The 15,103-nt window shown below is 50.4% G+C and overlaps 2 protein-coding genes across 3 annotated transcripts in view; both read right to left on the bottom strand.

The window, feature by feature from the left end:
- Positions 1 to 15,103, bottom strand: part of SRARP (steroid receptor associated and regulated protein) — a 165,151-nt gene that overhangs the window by 65,961 nt on the left and 84,087 nt on the right. The window lies entirely within an intron of this gene.
- Positions 1,027 to 15,103, bottom strand: part of SPEN (spen family transcriptional repressor) — a 98,048-nt gene continuing 83,971 nt past the window's right edge. For both annotated transcript variants that reach the window (XM_050789575.1, XM_050789585.1), the window contains 5 exons: positions 5,221 to 13,396; positions 3,807 to 4,316; positions 3,446 to 3,640; positions 2,589 to 2,747; positions 1,027 to 2,186 (listed from right to left, as the gene is read on the bottom strand). In XM_050789575.1, the coding sequence (XP_050645532.1) occupies positions 2,055 to 2,186; positions 2,589 to 2,747; positions 3,446 to 3,640; positions 3,807 to 4,316; positions 5,221 to 13,396 (9,172 nt within the window). In that variant the 3' untranslated portion in view covers positions 1,027 to 2,054. The remainder of the gene's footprint in view (positions 2,187 to 2,588; positions 2,748 to 3,445; positions 3,641 to 3,806; positions 4,317 to 5,220; positions 13,397 to 15,103) is intronic.

Genomic DNA, 15,103 nt, shown 5'->3' with positions numbered 1-15,103 from the left:
GGTGGCCACCAACTGCTTACCAGGGCACAGGCAACCCACAGCAAGCCTGGCTTACAGGCCACTGCTGCCAGGCTTGTCTCAGGAGTCCTTCCAGCCAGAGTGGCCAGGTAGGCCAAGGAGAGTGCCAGGCCCAGGCCACTGCCCTGGCTCTGATGGGCCTAGGGGAGCAGGTGGATGCTATACTTGCTTCAGGGTTACCTGGCCTGAGGACTAAAGCCAAGCCAGTGCCATCATCTTTTGGGAAGATTCAAAAGATGGCATCTCTGCCACCAGGCTGGGGGCCCAGAGGGACAGGAAGGAGCAGCCAGGGGCTTTGATGGGGAGGTAGGGAGCTGGTGGAGCAGCTTTCTCACTCCTGTCAGCAAGGAGTCAGGAGGTACCATCTCCACTCCCTTCCTACAGTTGGCCCCGGCACCTGTGGTCCACCGTTCAGAGGGGGATACCATCTTCTCAACACCAGGACAGGCCCATTTGTAGGAGCCCATTGGTATTGCAAGTGAGACCACCAACTTTGTAGTCTCCATGTCCCTGCCCCAACTCCACAGCTTGTAGAGGATCCAGCTGCAGGGGAAGCCCGTCCCCAACTCCCATCCTCCTGTCTAGAGGCAGATACAGGATCATATGAGTCCCAAGGGGCCCCAGCAGGCCACTGCCTCTGCAGGAGCCAGCCTGTTTCACACTGGGAGAAGGGAAGAGGGGGCAAGAGACAAGAAACCAAAGCTTGCTAAGATGTTTCTGAGACGGCATGGGGTGTGGTTATATTCTGTATCAAAATTGGAAGTGCCTTCCACATTACCTAAGAACCAGTTAGGACCTGTGAGAAATGGTTCAGTGTCCGTGACAAAAATCTCCTTTGTACAAGATAATATCATCCTTGGGGAGGAGTGACTAGGAGGCAGAAGGGAGATAGTTCCCATGTACAGACTTGGCATGGGGAGCAAAAGCGGGATGAGGGCTGACTGTTCCCATAAGCCAAGGACCCATGGTTCGTCCTCCCACCCAAGTGACAATCACATTCACACTTGGTGTGTTTTACATTTTTTAATAAAGTTTGTAATCCAATGGACACACAAAACAAACCTGCGCTGAGAAAAACAGTTTCATAAATTAATAAGTGTTAGGAAGTTGGGGAAGAGGTCAAGGTAACAGGAAGAGGGGTTAGCCAGTCTTTTTGTACAGGTGCCATGTGACACTTCCACATCGCGGGAGCAGGACCCGTGCTGTACCGAAGCGCACTTATACAAATGAGTGGGCAATACAAAGTCTGAATATGAAAATAAGATTTCCTCTGAAAACACATTTTTGGCACAGATTAAAAAAAATGTATGTCGGGGGATTTGATTTTTTAAGTCAGTATTATATATATTTATATATATTATATATTTATATATACACACATCCCAAGTTCTGCATATCCCACCAAGAGAAAACCTTTCTGTTTGCTCTTCAACTGTAAACTGTACATCCCGGTGAATCAAAGACGGTGGCAGCAGGAGAATTAAGGTGACGCATCCGAATGAGCAAGGGAGATGGGGGCGGACAAAAAACCCAATGAAATGTTCCTTGACCCCAAGGTCTCAGCAGAAGTTTGAAGTCCTTCCTGCGTTAGGAGTCCACGATGTGTGTCTACACACACCGAGACATCCAGAGTGTCACAGCCTGTCTTCACTGGGCAAAAGTCCAAGTCACTAATTTAGTGCAAAGGCAGTTCTGTTTTCTTGTTTCTTAAAAACAAAAAAAAATTTTTTTTCATTCCACTGCCCTGTTCCTTTTCTCCAAAAAGAGGAGAGAGAAACCCAGCCCCAGGGTGTCTGCGAGTCCATCGGTTGGTGATGTGTCCTTGGGCTAAAGCATCATGTAAACATACAAGGTAGCAGCACCACTCCCAGAGGAAGTCTGTCCGACTGAGCCGGGCGGCAGGACAGCGAGAGGCTGGCCGTCTGGCAGTGGAGTCTGTCCCCTTCGGCAGCTTCTTCCTCTGCTTGGCTGGGTTGTCCTTTGTTTTTACTGCAGAGCCCTGGGAAGATTCACTGAGGTGATAACCACTCAGTGGCTCACACGGAGGCAATGACAATCATGAGGTGGGGAGAGATGTTGGAGATGCTGGCAAGGAGGTCAGGGGCCAGGCGGGACAGGTGACTCTCAGAGAACTCACAAGGCGGGAAGATCTGCAGCACGTAGGCAGGCTGGAGACAGGATAGAGAGCAAAGTGGGACCCTCTCTTGACCCCCACAACTCCATTTCCACAGGGGTGCCCTGAAGAGGCCCAATGCTAAGAGCCAGGCCAAGTCAGTCCCCAACCAGCAGGTGTCAGAAAACTATATACAGGAACCCCCTGGGGCCCTCTTCCCTATCTTTAAACTCATGGAAAACCTGTGTTCTCAGTGGTTCCCTGGGTTCTCTTCAGGATGGGTGATGGCGCCCCGCCCTATGTGCTCTATTGACTTCTGTCCAAAATGCCCCTTTACCCACCTCTGGGAAGCTCTGCGGCCAGATCTAGTGGGTACCAGAAGAGTCAGTCCACCTACCAACCCTGACCAGCCCCACCTGTGGGTGTGTATGTGAAGGAAGGACACAGGACAACCGACCTGATTGGAGCCAGGGTTGGGAACGTTGATGATCCCTGCCGCCTGCTTAGCCTGCAGGTAAGTGATGAAGGCAGCCTTGAGGGACTCGGTCTGGCTCACAACATCCTCTTGGTCGCGGCCACAGGGCAGAGCCAGCAGCAGACAGTAATCTGTCTCCACCTGAGGCAGAGGCCAGCCGCCAGTGAGCAGGGGCCTCTTAGTCAAACAGCAGCCCACATCCAACCCACGGTATCAGGTCCACAAAAACCCCCACCTCTGAGGTGACTTTAAAGTCTACCCTGATATTTGAATGAAAGAAAAAAAAAAAAAAGCTTTTTCAACCTGAGAAAGCTGATTTAAAAAATAATTTTTAAAAACTGTAAAGCCTTGTTTCTGGGTCTAGAGGTACTTTACATCCCCCGCCCCAAGTAGAAGCACAGTGGACCCTTCATTGCTCACTTCAGTAATACCGGCCAGGCACAGTGGCTCAGGCCTGTAATCCCAGCACTTTGGGAGGCCGAGGCAGCCAGATCACTTGAGGTCAAGAGTTCAAGACTGGCCTGGCCAACATGGTGAAACCCCATCTCTACTAAAAATACAAAAATTAGCTGAGCATGGTGGCGCCATGGTGGTGCATGCCTATAATCCCAGCTACTCAGGAGGCTGAGGCACAGGAATGCCTTCAACCCGGGAGGCAGAGGCTACGGTGAACAGAGATTGTGCTGTTGCACTCCAGCTTGGGAGACAGAGTGAGACTGTTCCAACAACAACGAAGTTAACGCTTCCATGACAGATCAGGGAGATGGGCTGGCAGGGACTACCTGCGTCTTCCCTCCCTGTAGGTGGGGCAGTTGCTCACCTGGGCCTGAGAGTCTTACCGTCATCCTTCGGGCAACCCCTTCCAGCTGCGATGCCTCCAGCCGCATCCTCTGGGCGATCCTTAGTGGGGGCCCTCCTTCAGAAAGGGGCAGGGACCGATGGGCCAGGACATTGTTGCCAGAGACGAAGTGGAGCTGCACAGCAGCTGTGTCATTCTTCAGGGCCAGCAGGCCCTGCCACACGATGGGGTACTTCTGCTCAAAGGGAAACAAACAGAAGTAAGCTCATGGCCGGAGGGCTGAACCACGCTGGACACAGCCAGAGGCTGTAGCTTGCGGGTCTGTTAACTAGGAAATCTTAGTACATTTGACATGGCATAAAATCTAGGGGCCAGGAAGCGCAGCCCCTGCTCATGCTTACCTTCAGAAGCTGAACCATATCCACGGGTCTCTGTGAAGTCAGGTGTGGAGAGGAATCTTGTTTGGGGGTTGGCTGGAATTCAGTGTGTGGCAGAACCAGTCCTGGTGGGGTGCTGGGGCCAGAGGTTGTTGGGACAAACAACGGCTGTTTTGGGGCAGTCTGAGTGGGAAGAGGGACTGGAAGGTCAGGCTTCATGGAGACAGACACAGGGGAGGGGAAGGAAGTTGGGCCTGTTTCCACTTGTGCCCTCTGAACCTGGGTATGAGGCTCAGGCGGCCTGTTTGCAGGTCCAGCTGGGAGGCGAGGCTGCTCTAATCCCGTCTGAGTCCCCTTTGCCTCCTGGGACACTTGAGGCATCTTGCCGCTTGGTGGCTGGCCGGGCTGGCTGAGTTGGGAGGGCGGGCAGGGTGGTGCTGTCTGGGCAGGCTGTGTGGACTGCACAGGCTGGGCTGGCTGTGTGGACTGCACAGGCTGAGGGGGCTGCAGGGGCTCACCTTCAGGAGGAGGGCCCTGGGGTTGGGAAGGAAGGCAAAGGGACAGAGTCAGTCTGTTGTGCACAAGACCCTGGGCCCAACAAATGACTCAAAGGGCCATAGCGAAAGGGTAAGATATGGCATCTCCCATTAAGTCAGGCCCACAGAAGGAGCCTGAATCAACGGAGCTGCTCTCGGGGTTCCAGGTAAGGAGAGATCCCTGATTACCTGCCTCCCACTGATACCACCCAGCAAGAGCTCCCTCCCCATATGCAGAGCTCCCCATGATATAATCTAATTCTTTCATCTCAGGACTAAGAAAGCTCTTTAAACTCATGAAAAGACCAACATCTTTAGGAACTAGCTGACCAGTTCACTTGTACTCAACCACTATCTTTACCAAAAGGCGGATTTCTTTTTCTTTAAGTAGGGACGGGGTCTCACCATGTTGGCCAAGCTGGTCTTGAACTCCTGACCTCAAGTGATCTGCCAGCCTTGGCCTCCCAAAGTGTTGGGATTACAGGCGTGAGCCACTACGCCCGGCTGGTGTTGTTTTGTTTTTGAGACTGTGTCTCACTCTGTCACTGGAGCGTAGTGGCACAATCTTGGTTCAATGCAACCTCTGCCCCCAGGGCTCAAGCGATTTTCCCACCTCAGCCTCCCAAGTAGCTGAAACCACAGGTGTGTGCCACCACACCTGGCTAATTTTTACATATATATATGTATTTTTGTAGAGATGGGGTTTTGCCATGTTGCCCAGGCTGGTCTCGAACTCCTGGGCTTAAGCAGTCATCCTGTCTGGGCCTCCCACAGTGCTGGGATTACAGGCATAAGTCACCACACCTGGCCCCTGATTTCCTTAACACATCTTTGCTTAAAAGCCTGCTGAGCCCCACAAGCACATGCCCAAAAGACAGTGGGGAGATACCTGGCCGGCTCACCTGAGCAGCTGTCTTGGTCCGGGAAGGCAGGCCAACAGAGGAAGCAGCAGGAAACTGAGTGTGTGTGAGCTGGGCTGGGGGGTGGTAGGTGCGGATGTCGCCGTACCGGTACTCTTGAAACAGCTCCCCGCTGGAGTGCACAATCTGCACCCCGTGGGTCACCACCACAGGAGGGGTCAGAGGCAGGCCCTGGAGTTGGTTACTGGGGGTAACTGTGAGGATACGGGCCTCACTGTGAGGGGCAGGGGCAGGAGCAGGGAGGGGGACGGGGACAGGGACAGGGACGGGGGCAGGGGCGGGGGTGGCTTTGGCATCTGGTGTCTTGGCAGCTTCCTTCCCTGGCTGCTGAGGGGCCTTGCTGGCTGGTGGCACCTTCACGACCCCATCCGCGGCCCTGGGCTGCTCGCTGACTGCTGTCACATGTGGATGCACCATGATCCTCACATCCCGCGGCACGGTATAGGGGTGCAGTCGGTACTCAGACTGCATGACTAGTACCTCTGACTGCACAGGGGCTGTGGCTCGAGCGACGGGAAGGTGATAATGCACTTCCTCCTCGGGAGGGTGCTGGGAGGCCAGCGCAGGCACGCCAGCTGGGGCTGGCTGCGGGGTGCTGGCACGCTGTGGGGCCCTGACCTCTATTTGCTGGGGCTGCAGCGGAGCCCGAGGAGAGTGAAGCGCTTCTGGCCGGATGCTGTAGGTGATACTGGGCAGCGTGGGAGTGTTCATTCTCACCTCGCCCTGCGAGAGGTGGCTCAGGGACACAGTCTGGGTGATGCTGTGGGGTGGCATGATGACAGACTGCTCTGGGTGGATGCTGGAGATGAACTGGGGCACTGGAATGCCTGCAGCCAGCATGACTGTGGCATTGGTGGAGAGCGCCGTGGAGGCAGTGCTGCTAGGGTGGCTTGCCCTTGGGAATGAGGACGGCCCGGGTCCACTGGGTCGAGGAGAATGAGCGTCGAGCTTTGTGGCTGCCAAATGGGAGACAGTTCGATCTGCTGGGATGCTGGGCCCCGAGGGGACATGGTTTACTTCTGTAGGCAGTTTGCTGGGCAGAGCAGGAGGGTGGTGGGGCGTAAGCGTGGACCCCAGGTTGGCCGGCTGAAGGACCTTGGTCTCAATTTTAAGGGTGACGGGGTCAGCAAGCTTTTTGTTTGTGGTGACAATGCTTGGGGTGAGGACCAGCTGGTTGTGAACCAGCACAGGAGGCGTGTTGATCCCCTGGGTGAGAACCTTCACCGTGCCTCCCTGGGTGACAGGCGTGGACACCGAGAGGTGAATGGGCTCGGGCTTCTCCAAGGATGGCCTATCGGCCTTCACAGACGAAATCACAGGAGAGGCGTTATATGTCTGGGCGGTCAGTACCAACGTGGAATGGGTGGCCACGTTTGCATAGCCTGCAGGAGCTTGAGGACCTTTGGATGGAGGCTGCGATGCTGTGACAGAATCCGGTTTGACCTGGGACTTGGACACCGACTGCTGAAATTCAATGTCCATTGCACTGGCCGGGGGGATCTGGCTGATCTTGGCGCTGATCCGCTGTGGGCCTTCAGTCTTCTGCCCTGAATAACTCAGGAGCACAACCCCTTCGGAAGTGTTCACACGCAGTCCCGCCCCTGAGCCTGCGTCTGCTGGACGATCGTCGATCACAGGCATGGACCCTGGGTGAAACCGATTGTTTTCATTAGCACTCGCTCTCTGTTTGCACTTTGCTGACGGCGCAATCACTGCCCCTGCCATTGTCACCGTGCCTGTTGTGGCCGTCACACCACCAGATGCAGCAGTAACCGCACCCGCTGTGACGGTCACTGCACTTGCTGTGGCATTCACTGCACTCGCGGCAGCATTAACCGTGCCTGGGGCAGCATTCACTGTGCCCACCGTGGCGTTCACTGGAGTGGTGAGAACATTCACTGGCCCCGTAAGAACATTCACAGGCCCCTTCAGGACGTTCACGGGTCCAGCAGGGGTGCTCACCAAACTTTTCAGTGTGGTCACTGAGCCCTTCACGGGACCTTTCAGGGCATTCACTGGGACCAGGGAGACATTCACCAGGCCAGTGAGCGCACTCACCAGGCCAGTGAGGGTTTGAGGAGCTGGTTTTGCCAAGGTTATCTTCTGTGAATTTTCCAAGTCAATGCTGACAGGCATCCGGCTAATAACAGAGGTAATTTTGGGAGCAATGACTGGAGCCACCTTTTCCTTGTCAGCAGCTACCAGCACCTCCGAGGCTTGTGTCTCAGAGTTGTTTGTAACTGGAGCTGTTGTTTTTTCTTCTAAAGGCTTTTTAGATTCAACTGGAGGGGGCGGGGCCTCATGTAGGCAAGGGGCAGCACTGACAGGCTCTGCAATGGCCGTGGTGACACTTGTGGAAGTGACACCTGTTGCAGACACATACTTGGGGTCCATGAGAATCTTCCTCAGGGTGCTGGAGCTGGTGTCGACGTCAGAGGCCTTTGTGTCTGGGGGAAGAGCTGGAGATGGAGTAGACTGAGCCCGTGACTCCTCCTGCCTTGTGATCCACTCTGTCACCTTAGTAGGGGGGCTCTGATGTGGGATCCCCCCAGAGGAGACAGGAGGTGAAAGCTTTGCTGCAGTTACAGAAGGCAGTGTGGGTATGGGGATGCTTGGATCGCTGGGTGGGGTCACCGGGTCACTCTCAATGATGGAATGCACCCTGAACCTGGCTTGAGGTTCCTCATCCACCGGCACTGGCTGGGGGGGCTGGGGAAGGTCTGGGGGCACAGATGCTTTGGTTGGAGTCCTTTCCTCAACACTGATCTCTTGGGATGAATTCTCTGTGGAGGGAGTCTTGCTTGGGTCAGAAGTACATGACTGAGGAGGAGTGGAATGGGGTTTCTCACTCTGCTTTTCTTCCTGTGGGGCTTCGGGGTGCTGTAGTGTTGTCCCCTCATTTGCAGCAGGACTCTCGCCTTGAGCTTGGTCAGATTCAGGGACATGGCTCTCTACAGGCACCACCACTTTCTTGTTTGTGTTCCGTTTGCGGCGTGATCGGGTTGTCTTCTGGCGCCCTTTGTCTTTCCGAACAAGAGTGACTTCCACTTCTTTAGACCCTTTGGCTTCTGGCGCCGAGTGTGAGGTTTCACTGCTATTTCCTCTGGCTTCCTTGGTATCTGTTGGGCCTGCTGAGGGGTCAGGAGCATTGACTGGCGGCCTCGAAGATTCTGTAGCAGCCTCAGTTTCCAGGATGCCAGATACAGCCTCATCCGTCTCCATTCCTTCCTCAGAAGGCTGCAGCGCCTGTGCACCTGCGTGGGGCTGCAGATCTGTCTGGGATTCTCCAGGAAAAGGTGGAGGTGCTGGGAAGTTTTCTGGCTCCCCAGAAATGTCATTGATGATGGAGCCAATGGCCGCAGCCAGCTCTGTTTCACTTGCTTGGTGTGCAGGCTTGTCCCTGTCTTCTGGGGCAAGGCCCTCTGGTGCATCTGCCTTATAGGCAGCAGAGGCAGAGGCCTCGGCAAGCTTTGCGATGTGCTCCACGGCCTGCTCCAGCTCCATCTGCTTGGCTAACTGGGCGGCTGCTGGGGACGGCCCAGAGGCAGACGCGTCTTCTTTCTCTGATTCCTTGTCTGGATCAACTGGATCACTTTTCAATTGGGATGATAAACCATCCTCCTTTTGGGGACTCTCACTTTTCTCAGGGGAGACTGCCACCACCCCGGGTTCCCTCTCCCCTGCCTGTGCTGCAGCCCCCCTGGGACTGACAGCAGCATCCACATTTTTCAGACTTGCAGATTTGTCCACTGCTAACCTGGAGTTTCGAGATCTTCCTCTCTTTGATTTGGAGTTTTTTTCAGGGGCCGGTTTTTTCTCTACAACTTCAACAGGGGCGGCTTCAGGGAGATTTCTGTCTGTGCCAGCATCTTTTCTGTCACATTTCTGTTCGCTCCCTGCCTCTTCCTCAGCAGCCTTGGGTTCCGTGGGGCTCTCTTTCACACTTATTTGGGGGCCCACCTCAGTGGTGGCCTCAGGACGTGCAGCATCCACCTTCGGTTCATTTCTTCCCTTTTTCCCTTGGGGGCCACCACCAGCTGCAGTTTTCTGGGACCGTGGGGACCGCCATCCCTCAGGTGGCTTGAGTGTTTCTGCAGGTTCCTTGGTCTCGTTCTCCTCCTCTTCATCGGCTCGCCGGCGTGTCTTTGGAGGCCTTCCCCTCCGAGGGGTGGTGGGAACCGCCGCGGCCTCCTGAAGCTCTCGCTCCAATCTCTTTCTGGTCACTCTTGGTTGCTCAATGGGCTCTTTGACAGGAGAGCGGTTTTCATGGTCACCCATGGTTGCATAGACGCTCCTTACATTACGGCGCCTTGTTCGGCTAAGAGGCAAACTTGGTTCGGGATGTTCAAGGTCTGCAGCAGAGTTTTTAGAAGCAGTCCTTGTAATCTTCTCTGCCTCCATCTTCAATTCCAAAAGCTTCTGTGCTTCTCCCCGAGGAGAATTGGACCGCTTGAGTTTTTCCCGGTCTATCCTCTCACTCTTCCTTGTGACGGGCTTCTCCACGATACTTACTGCAGGTGCCTGAACAGGGGTCTTTGAACGCTTGCTTTTGTTTGGCTTTTTATCCTTTGTAGCAACTGGAGGATCAACCTCTAAATCTTCAGAAGCTGGGGGCTGAGCCTCAGGAACAGCTTCAGCTTTCTGGTTTGCATCAGGCTCAGCATCTGCAATGGTGTCTGGCTTTTCAGCCTTTGGCTCACTGGCCTCCTCAGACTTCTGAGCTGGTTTTGAAAGTGGCTGGGTACTGTCAGGCTCTGGATCTACATTGCTCTCTGCCTGGGAAAACGAGGCCCCGGGAGTTGGAGGCTTGGCATCCAGATAAGGCAGCTGGTCACCTAATGAACCTTCCTCAACACCTGCCGGAATTACAGCAGCTTCTTTATTGGGGTCTGCTCCTGGGGGCAGGTCCACTTGTTCCGGCTGTTCCACAGGGGCAGGAGCAGGTTCAGACACAGGCTTTGCTTCTTCTGAGACAGTGGCTGGCTCCACAGTCTTATCTTCTGTTACCAAAGGCGCCTCTACCATTTTGTCACCAGCGGTCTTCTCTAGTGCTGATGGGGCTGACTCTAGAGTTGCGACTGTGACACTTGGAGGCCCAACGGAAGGTGGAGTTTTTAGTTCTGCATCTTTATTCTCAGGAGCAGATTCTGGGGTCTTGGGATGATTCTCTATATCTTCCTGTTTCTCAACCTCTTTGGGTTTCTGGTCTTTTTCTTTTTCTTTCTGTTGCATTCGTGTGAGCTCCATAAATCTGCTATGGAACAGAACTACTGGTTCTTGAATGGAATCAGTTGTGCTGTTTGCTCCCTCAGATGTCTGCTTACCATAGATCCTACCAGAAATGAAGTCAGAGTCTTCCTCTTTTCTCTCTAGATGCTGCAATCGCTTGGAATCTTGTTCAAAGATTGAGCTGTGTAAAAAACGAGAAGCAAACAATTCCTGCCTCTCTTGCTCTTCTTCTTTATGGTCCTCTTTCTTATCATCCATTTTCCCTTCTGAATCAGTCCTAATTTTCTTCTTTTTCATGTACCAGGATGGAATAGGTCTTGGAGCAGAGTCAACCTTTTCTTTATCTTTGTTGTTTCGAAAATTTGCAAATCGGGAGTCCCAATCAAGAAAAGACCAATTTTCTTCACGAGATGAAGAGAGGGATTTAGCTCTTTCAAGCAAAGCTTTAGTGTCTGGTGTGATTGTCTTATCCAATGCAAAAGAGTAAAATTTGTTCCTTTCTAAAGAACTAGAGAGTCTTTCATCTCGCTCACGTAGCTTGTCTTCTCTGTCCCTCAATAAAAAAGACAATCGAGAACTTTCATATAATGCAGAGGCTCTGGGTGAGTGGGATTTGTGTTCACCATCTTCATCAGAATCAGAAGGCACCTCTCCAGGTTCCAGATCTCGTACAGACCTTTTTCGAAGGCTATCTCTCTTAATTATGCTGTTTGGGAAACTCACATCAAATCTGCTGGCATCTTGTTTCATCTGAGAGTCCCAACGATTTAGTTCATCTTCAGAATTCAAGACAGATAGTTTTATTTTGGCCATATCTGCCATCTGTTCTCTCCTGCTAGAATCATAAGGATTAAATTTTAAAGACTCTTCCCTGACTGTTATGTTAGAATAGGGGAGGACTTTTTCATCTACTTTAGGAGACCCCTTTACTGACATTAGCCTAGGGGAGCCTATGGGATCCTCGTCTTCATGGAAGGAACCATGTCGGACACTGGGAGAACAACCAGTCCTTTCAGAATCTTCGCTGATTTGGCGTGAACTTCTGTAATTCCGTTCTCTCTTGGTGCAGATATCAAAATCAACATGATCCATCCTTTTCTTTTTGCTGGGAGGAGAGTCATCGGTGACATCTTGAGGGGGTTTGCCTACCTCGTGAACGAGGCTACGTCTTTCATATTCATCTACATCTTTTTTAGGACTGCCAAACTTCTCAGACTTGGCTATTTCCATTTCCATCTGCTGTTTCCTACGACTCTGCTCCATTTGTTTTCGGTAACTCTGCGTGTGATCGATGTCAATGCCAATTTTTTCTTCAGTATTTACTGAATGTGATTTCTCTTGGCCTGATTTACGTTCAGGTGTTTCATCACGGAGACTGCAGTAGTTTTTCCTAACGTCTTCTCTCTCTGGTCCTTGATCATCTAATACCTGTAGCTGTTTGAGCTGTGGTTTTGAGGGAATGGGTTTTTTTGATTGGATTTCTTGATTTTCCACAGATTCACCTGTTGGTTCTCCCAGTCTTGCTTGTAGGTCTGAGCTGGGCCTTGAGCCAGACCCAACAGAAATACTGGCAAGCTCCTGACAGTCTTTGGGGCTGGCAACAGTATTAAGTCTGTCCAGTTTGATTTTTTTAGATTCTCTTTTAAGAATTTCTTTCCTCACAGGCTTTCTTTCGGCCTCTCCTTCCCTCAGCAGAATGACCTCTCTAGAGGATACGTCAGGCTGCTTTTTTGAAAGCATGCGAGCATCCTCCATCTCTGGACTGCTTTTCTTGACCTCTGGTTTTTGCTTTTCTGCTTTTAAATTGGAATCTGCAAAGCGCCTTTTCCTTGCTTCCAGCTTTTCCAGATCCACAGCACTTACCCCGTCTGCAGCCTGCTCAGGCTTGAGGTGCTTCCTGGCTTTAAGCCTGCCCTCCTTCTCCACCACTTCAACATGGCTTGAAAGCCCCTTTTCCTTTGGTACTTTCATTCTAACAGATTCCAGTTTAGACAAGTCAGACTTTGCAGGCTCCGTCTGAGAGACCTGAAGTTTCTGGTCCAGGGCTGAAGATTTAATAGTGTCATTATCAAGCTTGGCTTTCAACTTTTCCACAGGAGTGTGGTCAATGACCTTTCCCTCTTTCTCTTTCACTCGAGTCAAAACCACGCAAGGCATGAGTTCTAGGCGGTTTTTTGCTATTCCTTCTTTGTCAGCTTTCTCTCTGCTCAGTTTATTAGAACTCCTTGGTTTTTCAGGGCTTTGTTCTCGCTCATTTTCTTGGTCGGTTTCTGAAGACTGAGAACTAGGGGAGTGAACCTTTCCTTTGCGTTTTTGCTTGTCAGTTTTGTCCTTTTCCACTTTTTCCTTCCGTATTAAGCGTCTCTCTCTCTCCACTCTCTCGGGATCAAAAGTTCGTTCTTTATCTGTCTTTTCATTTTTTGTATAGCGCTCCAAACGAGATTTGTCAAGTTTCTCATATCTTGGAGGGGAAAGTGAGCTACAGCTTCCACTCCGGTCTGAGGATCGGCTGTAAAGCCTCCTCTCAGAATCACTCGGCAACCTCTCTGCCTGAGAGGGAGACGCTCCAGGACTCTGTGGACGTCGCAAGTGAACTGGACTTTGACTTCGTTCAATTGGCCTCCTCTCATGGTCTCTGTCCCGGTCGGACTCAAATCTTTCACGTTCTCTTTCTCGTTCCCTTTGCCTGTAACTATATTCCCTAATATCTTGTTCATAAGGATCATTCCTGTAATCCCTGTATTCCCGAGGATCATCGTAGTATCGTGATTCATAGTAGTCTCCTTGGTAAGTTTCCCATTCTGAATAAAACTCTCTCCCTCGAGCTGGATAGTCCCGCCTGGAATCCTCAGGGTAAGTGCCTGGAGTTCGAACACTCTCATAATATGTACGATCTTGGTTATAGTCGTAGGATGCCCTTCGTTCCTCTCTGCCAAAAAATAACAAAGATATTAGTTCTTTTGTTTCCTCATCACTTATGCATGAAATCATACACGTGAAATCAGAAATTCCTGCTTCTAAAAAATCTTTGACATTATTTAATCATTTGTGAAACGATTAGTTTGTAGTGGTTATCCACTATAGCTTCAAGTAGCTACTAGGCACTTGAAATCTAGCTAAATTGAGATGTGTAAAATACACACTCAATTCTGTAGACATAGTTTATAGAAAAACAACAACAACAATTTAGACCGATTATATGTTGAAACAATATTTTAGATATATTAAAGAAAATTAATTTCACTTTGTCTTTTTAATGTGGCTACTAGAAAATTTAAAATTACATACACAGAACTTATATAACTTACATTATGCTTCTATTGGACAGTGGTGATTCAACCCTTTTTTAATGTTTCTGGTAACTCCAGCGTGTGACAAAGCAGACACTAGTTACTGGACAATATCCCCACACTCCTAAGTCTCCCACAAAATTACTATATAGAATAATAAAAAGATATTCTTACCACAACTTGGAATAAATCCACTGTTTAGAAAAACAGATAAAAATTTTAACTAAAATCTTACCATCTATGTGACTTGTATGATACTGGTAACACTTCTATCTAATTCACAATTTTTAAAAAAGACACTGGAACCTGGTTAAACTCTCTGAACTCAGTCTCCTCACTCATAAAATGATGGTAGCTTTTCCTCATAAAGCTCTTAAAAAGATTAAGATAATATCTGTAAAAACTTTCCTAGCATAATCCTAGGCAGGCATTTGGCCTCAGTAAATGTCACTTTCTCCTAGGCTGCCAACTAACAAACCAGGGATGACTACAAGCACCGAGAGAGAACTCCTCCAGTTTTAAGGAACTCACCACAGGTTTTCTCCCACAGGGACCTGTCTGGTGCATTCAAAATAGGATTAAATTTACACACAAGAACATATATTATATGAAATTAAATACACCTGTAACAGAGGCCAATTACTTCCTTCACTTGTTCATTCTCAGCAATGTTTGTTCTCTCACGTAGATACACCTGGCTCATTCTAGACAATATTACCATTAGCAGCTCACTGAAAGAACACTAGAACTCAATCCCCATGAAGTTACAGGCTTTGTCTTCTTGGCCAAAATTTCTCTAGCTCTTACAACAGCACTTGGCTCAAAGGACTCAACTGACTATTTGTTGAAAGAATGAACTTTAGAAAAATATATGAAAGCTGCTACTAAATAATGTTCCAACTCCTTTGAACAGCAAACAAAGCATCTAGACAGAACATTCCAACACCGGAAACATCGATAACACATTATTTTATCTATATCTATATATATATATGTGTGTGTGTGTGTGTGTGTGTGTATATATATATATATATTTTTTTTTTTGAGACAGAGTCTCACTCTGTAGCTCAGGCTGGAGTGCAGTGGCACAATCTCGGCTCACTGCAATTTCCACCTCTGGGGTGTAAGGGATTCTCCTCCTCACCATCACCCCACCCTACCCCACCCCCACGAGTAGCTGGGAATACAGGCATGCGCCACCACGCTTGGCTAATTTTTTTGTATTTTTGGTAGAGACAGGTTCACTGTGTTGGCCAGGCTGATCTCAAACTTCTGACCTCTGGTGATCTGCCCGCCCCTCCCAAAGTTCTAGGATTACAGACATGAGCCACCATGCCTGGCCTATT

Source organism: Macaca thibetana, chromosome 1 (assembly GCF_024542745.1).
Source record: "Macaca thibetana thibetana isolate TM-01 chromosome 1, ASM2454274v1, whole genome shotgun sequence".
Lineage (NCBI taxonomy): Eukaryota > Metazoa > Chordata > Mammalia > Primates > Cercopithecidae > Macaca > Macaca thibetana.
This window is presented reverse-complemented; position numbering and strand designations above follow the sequence as displayed.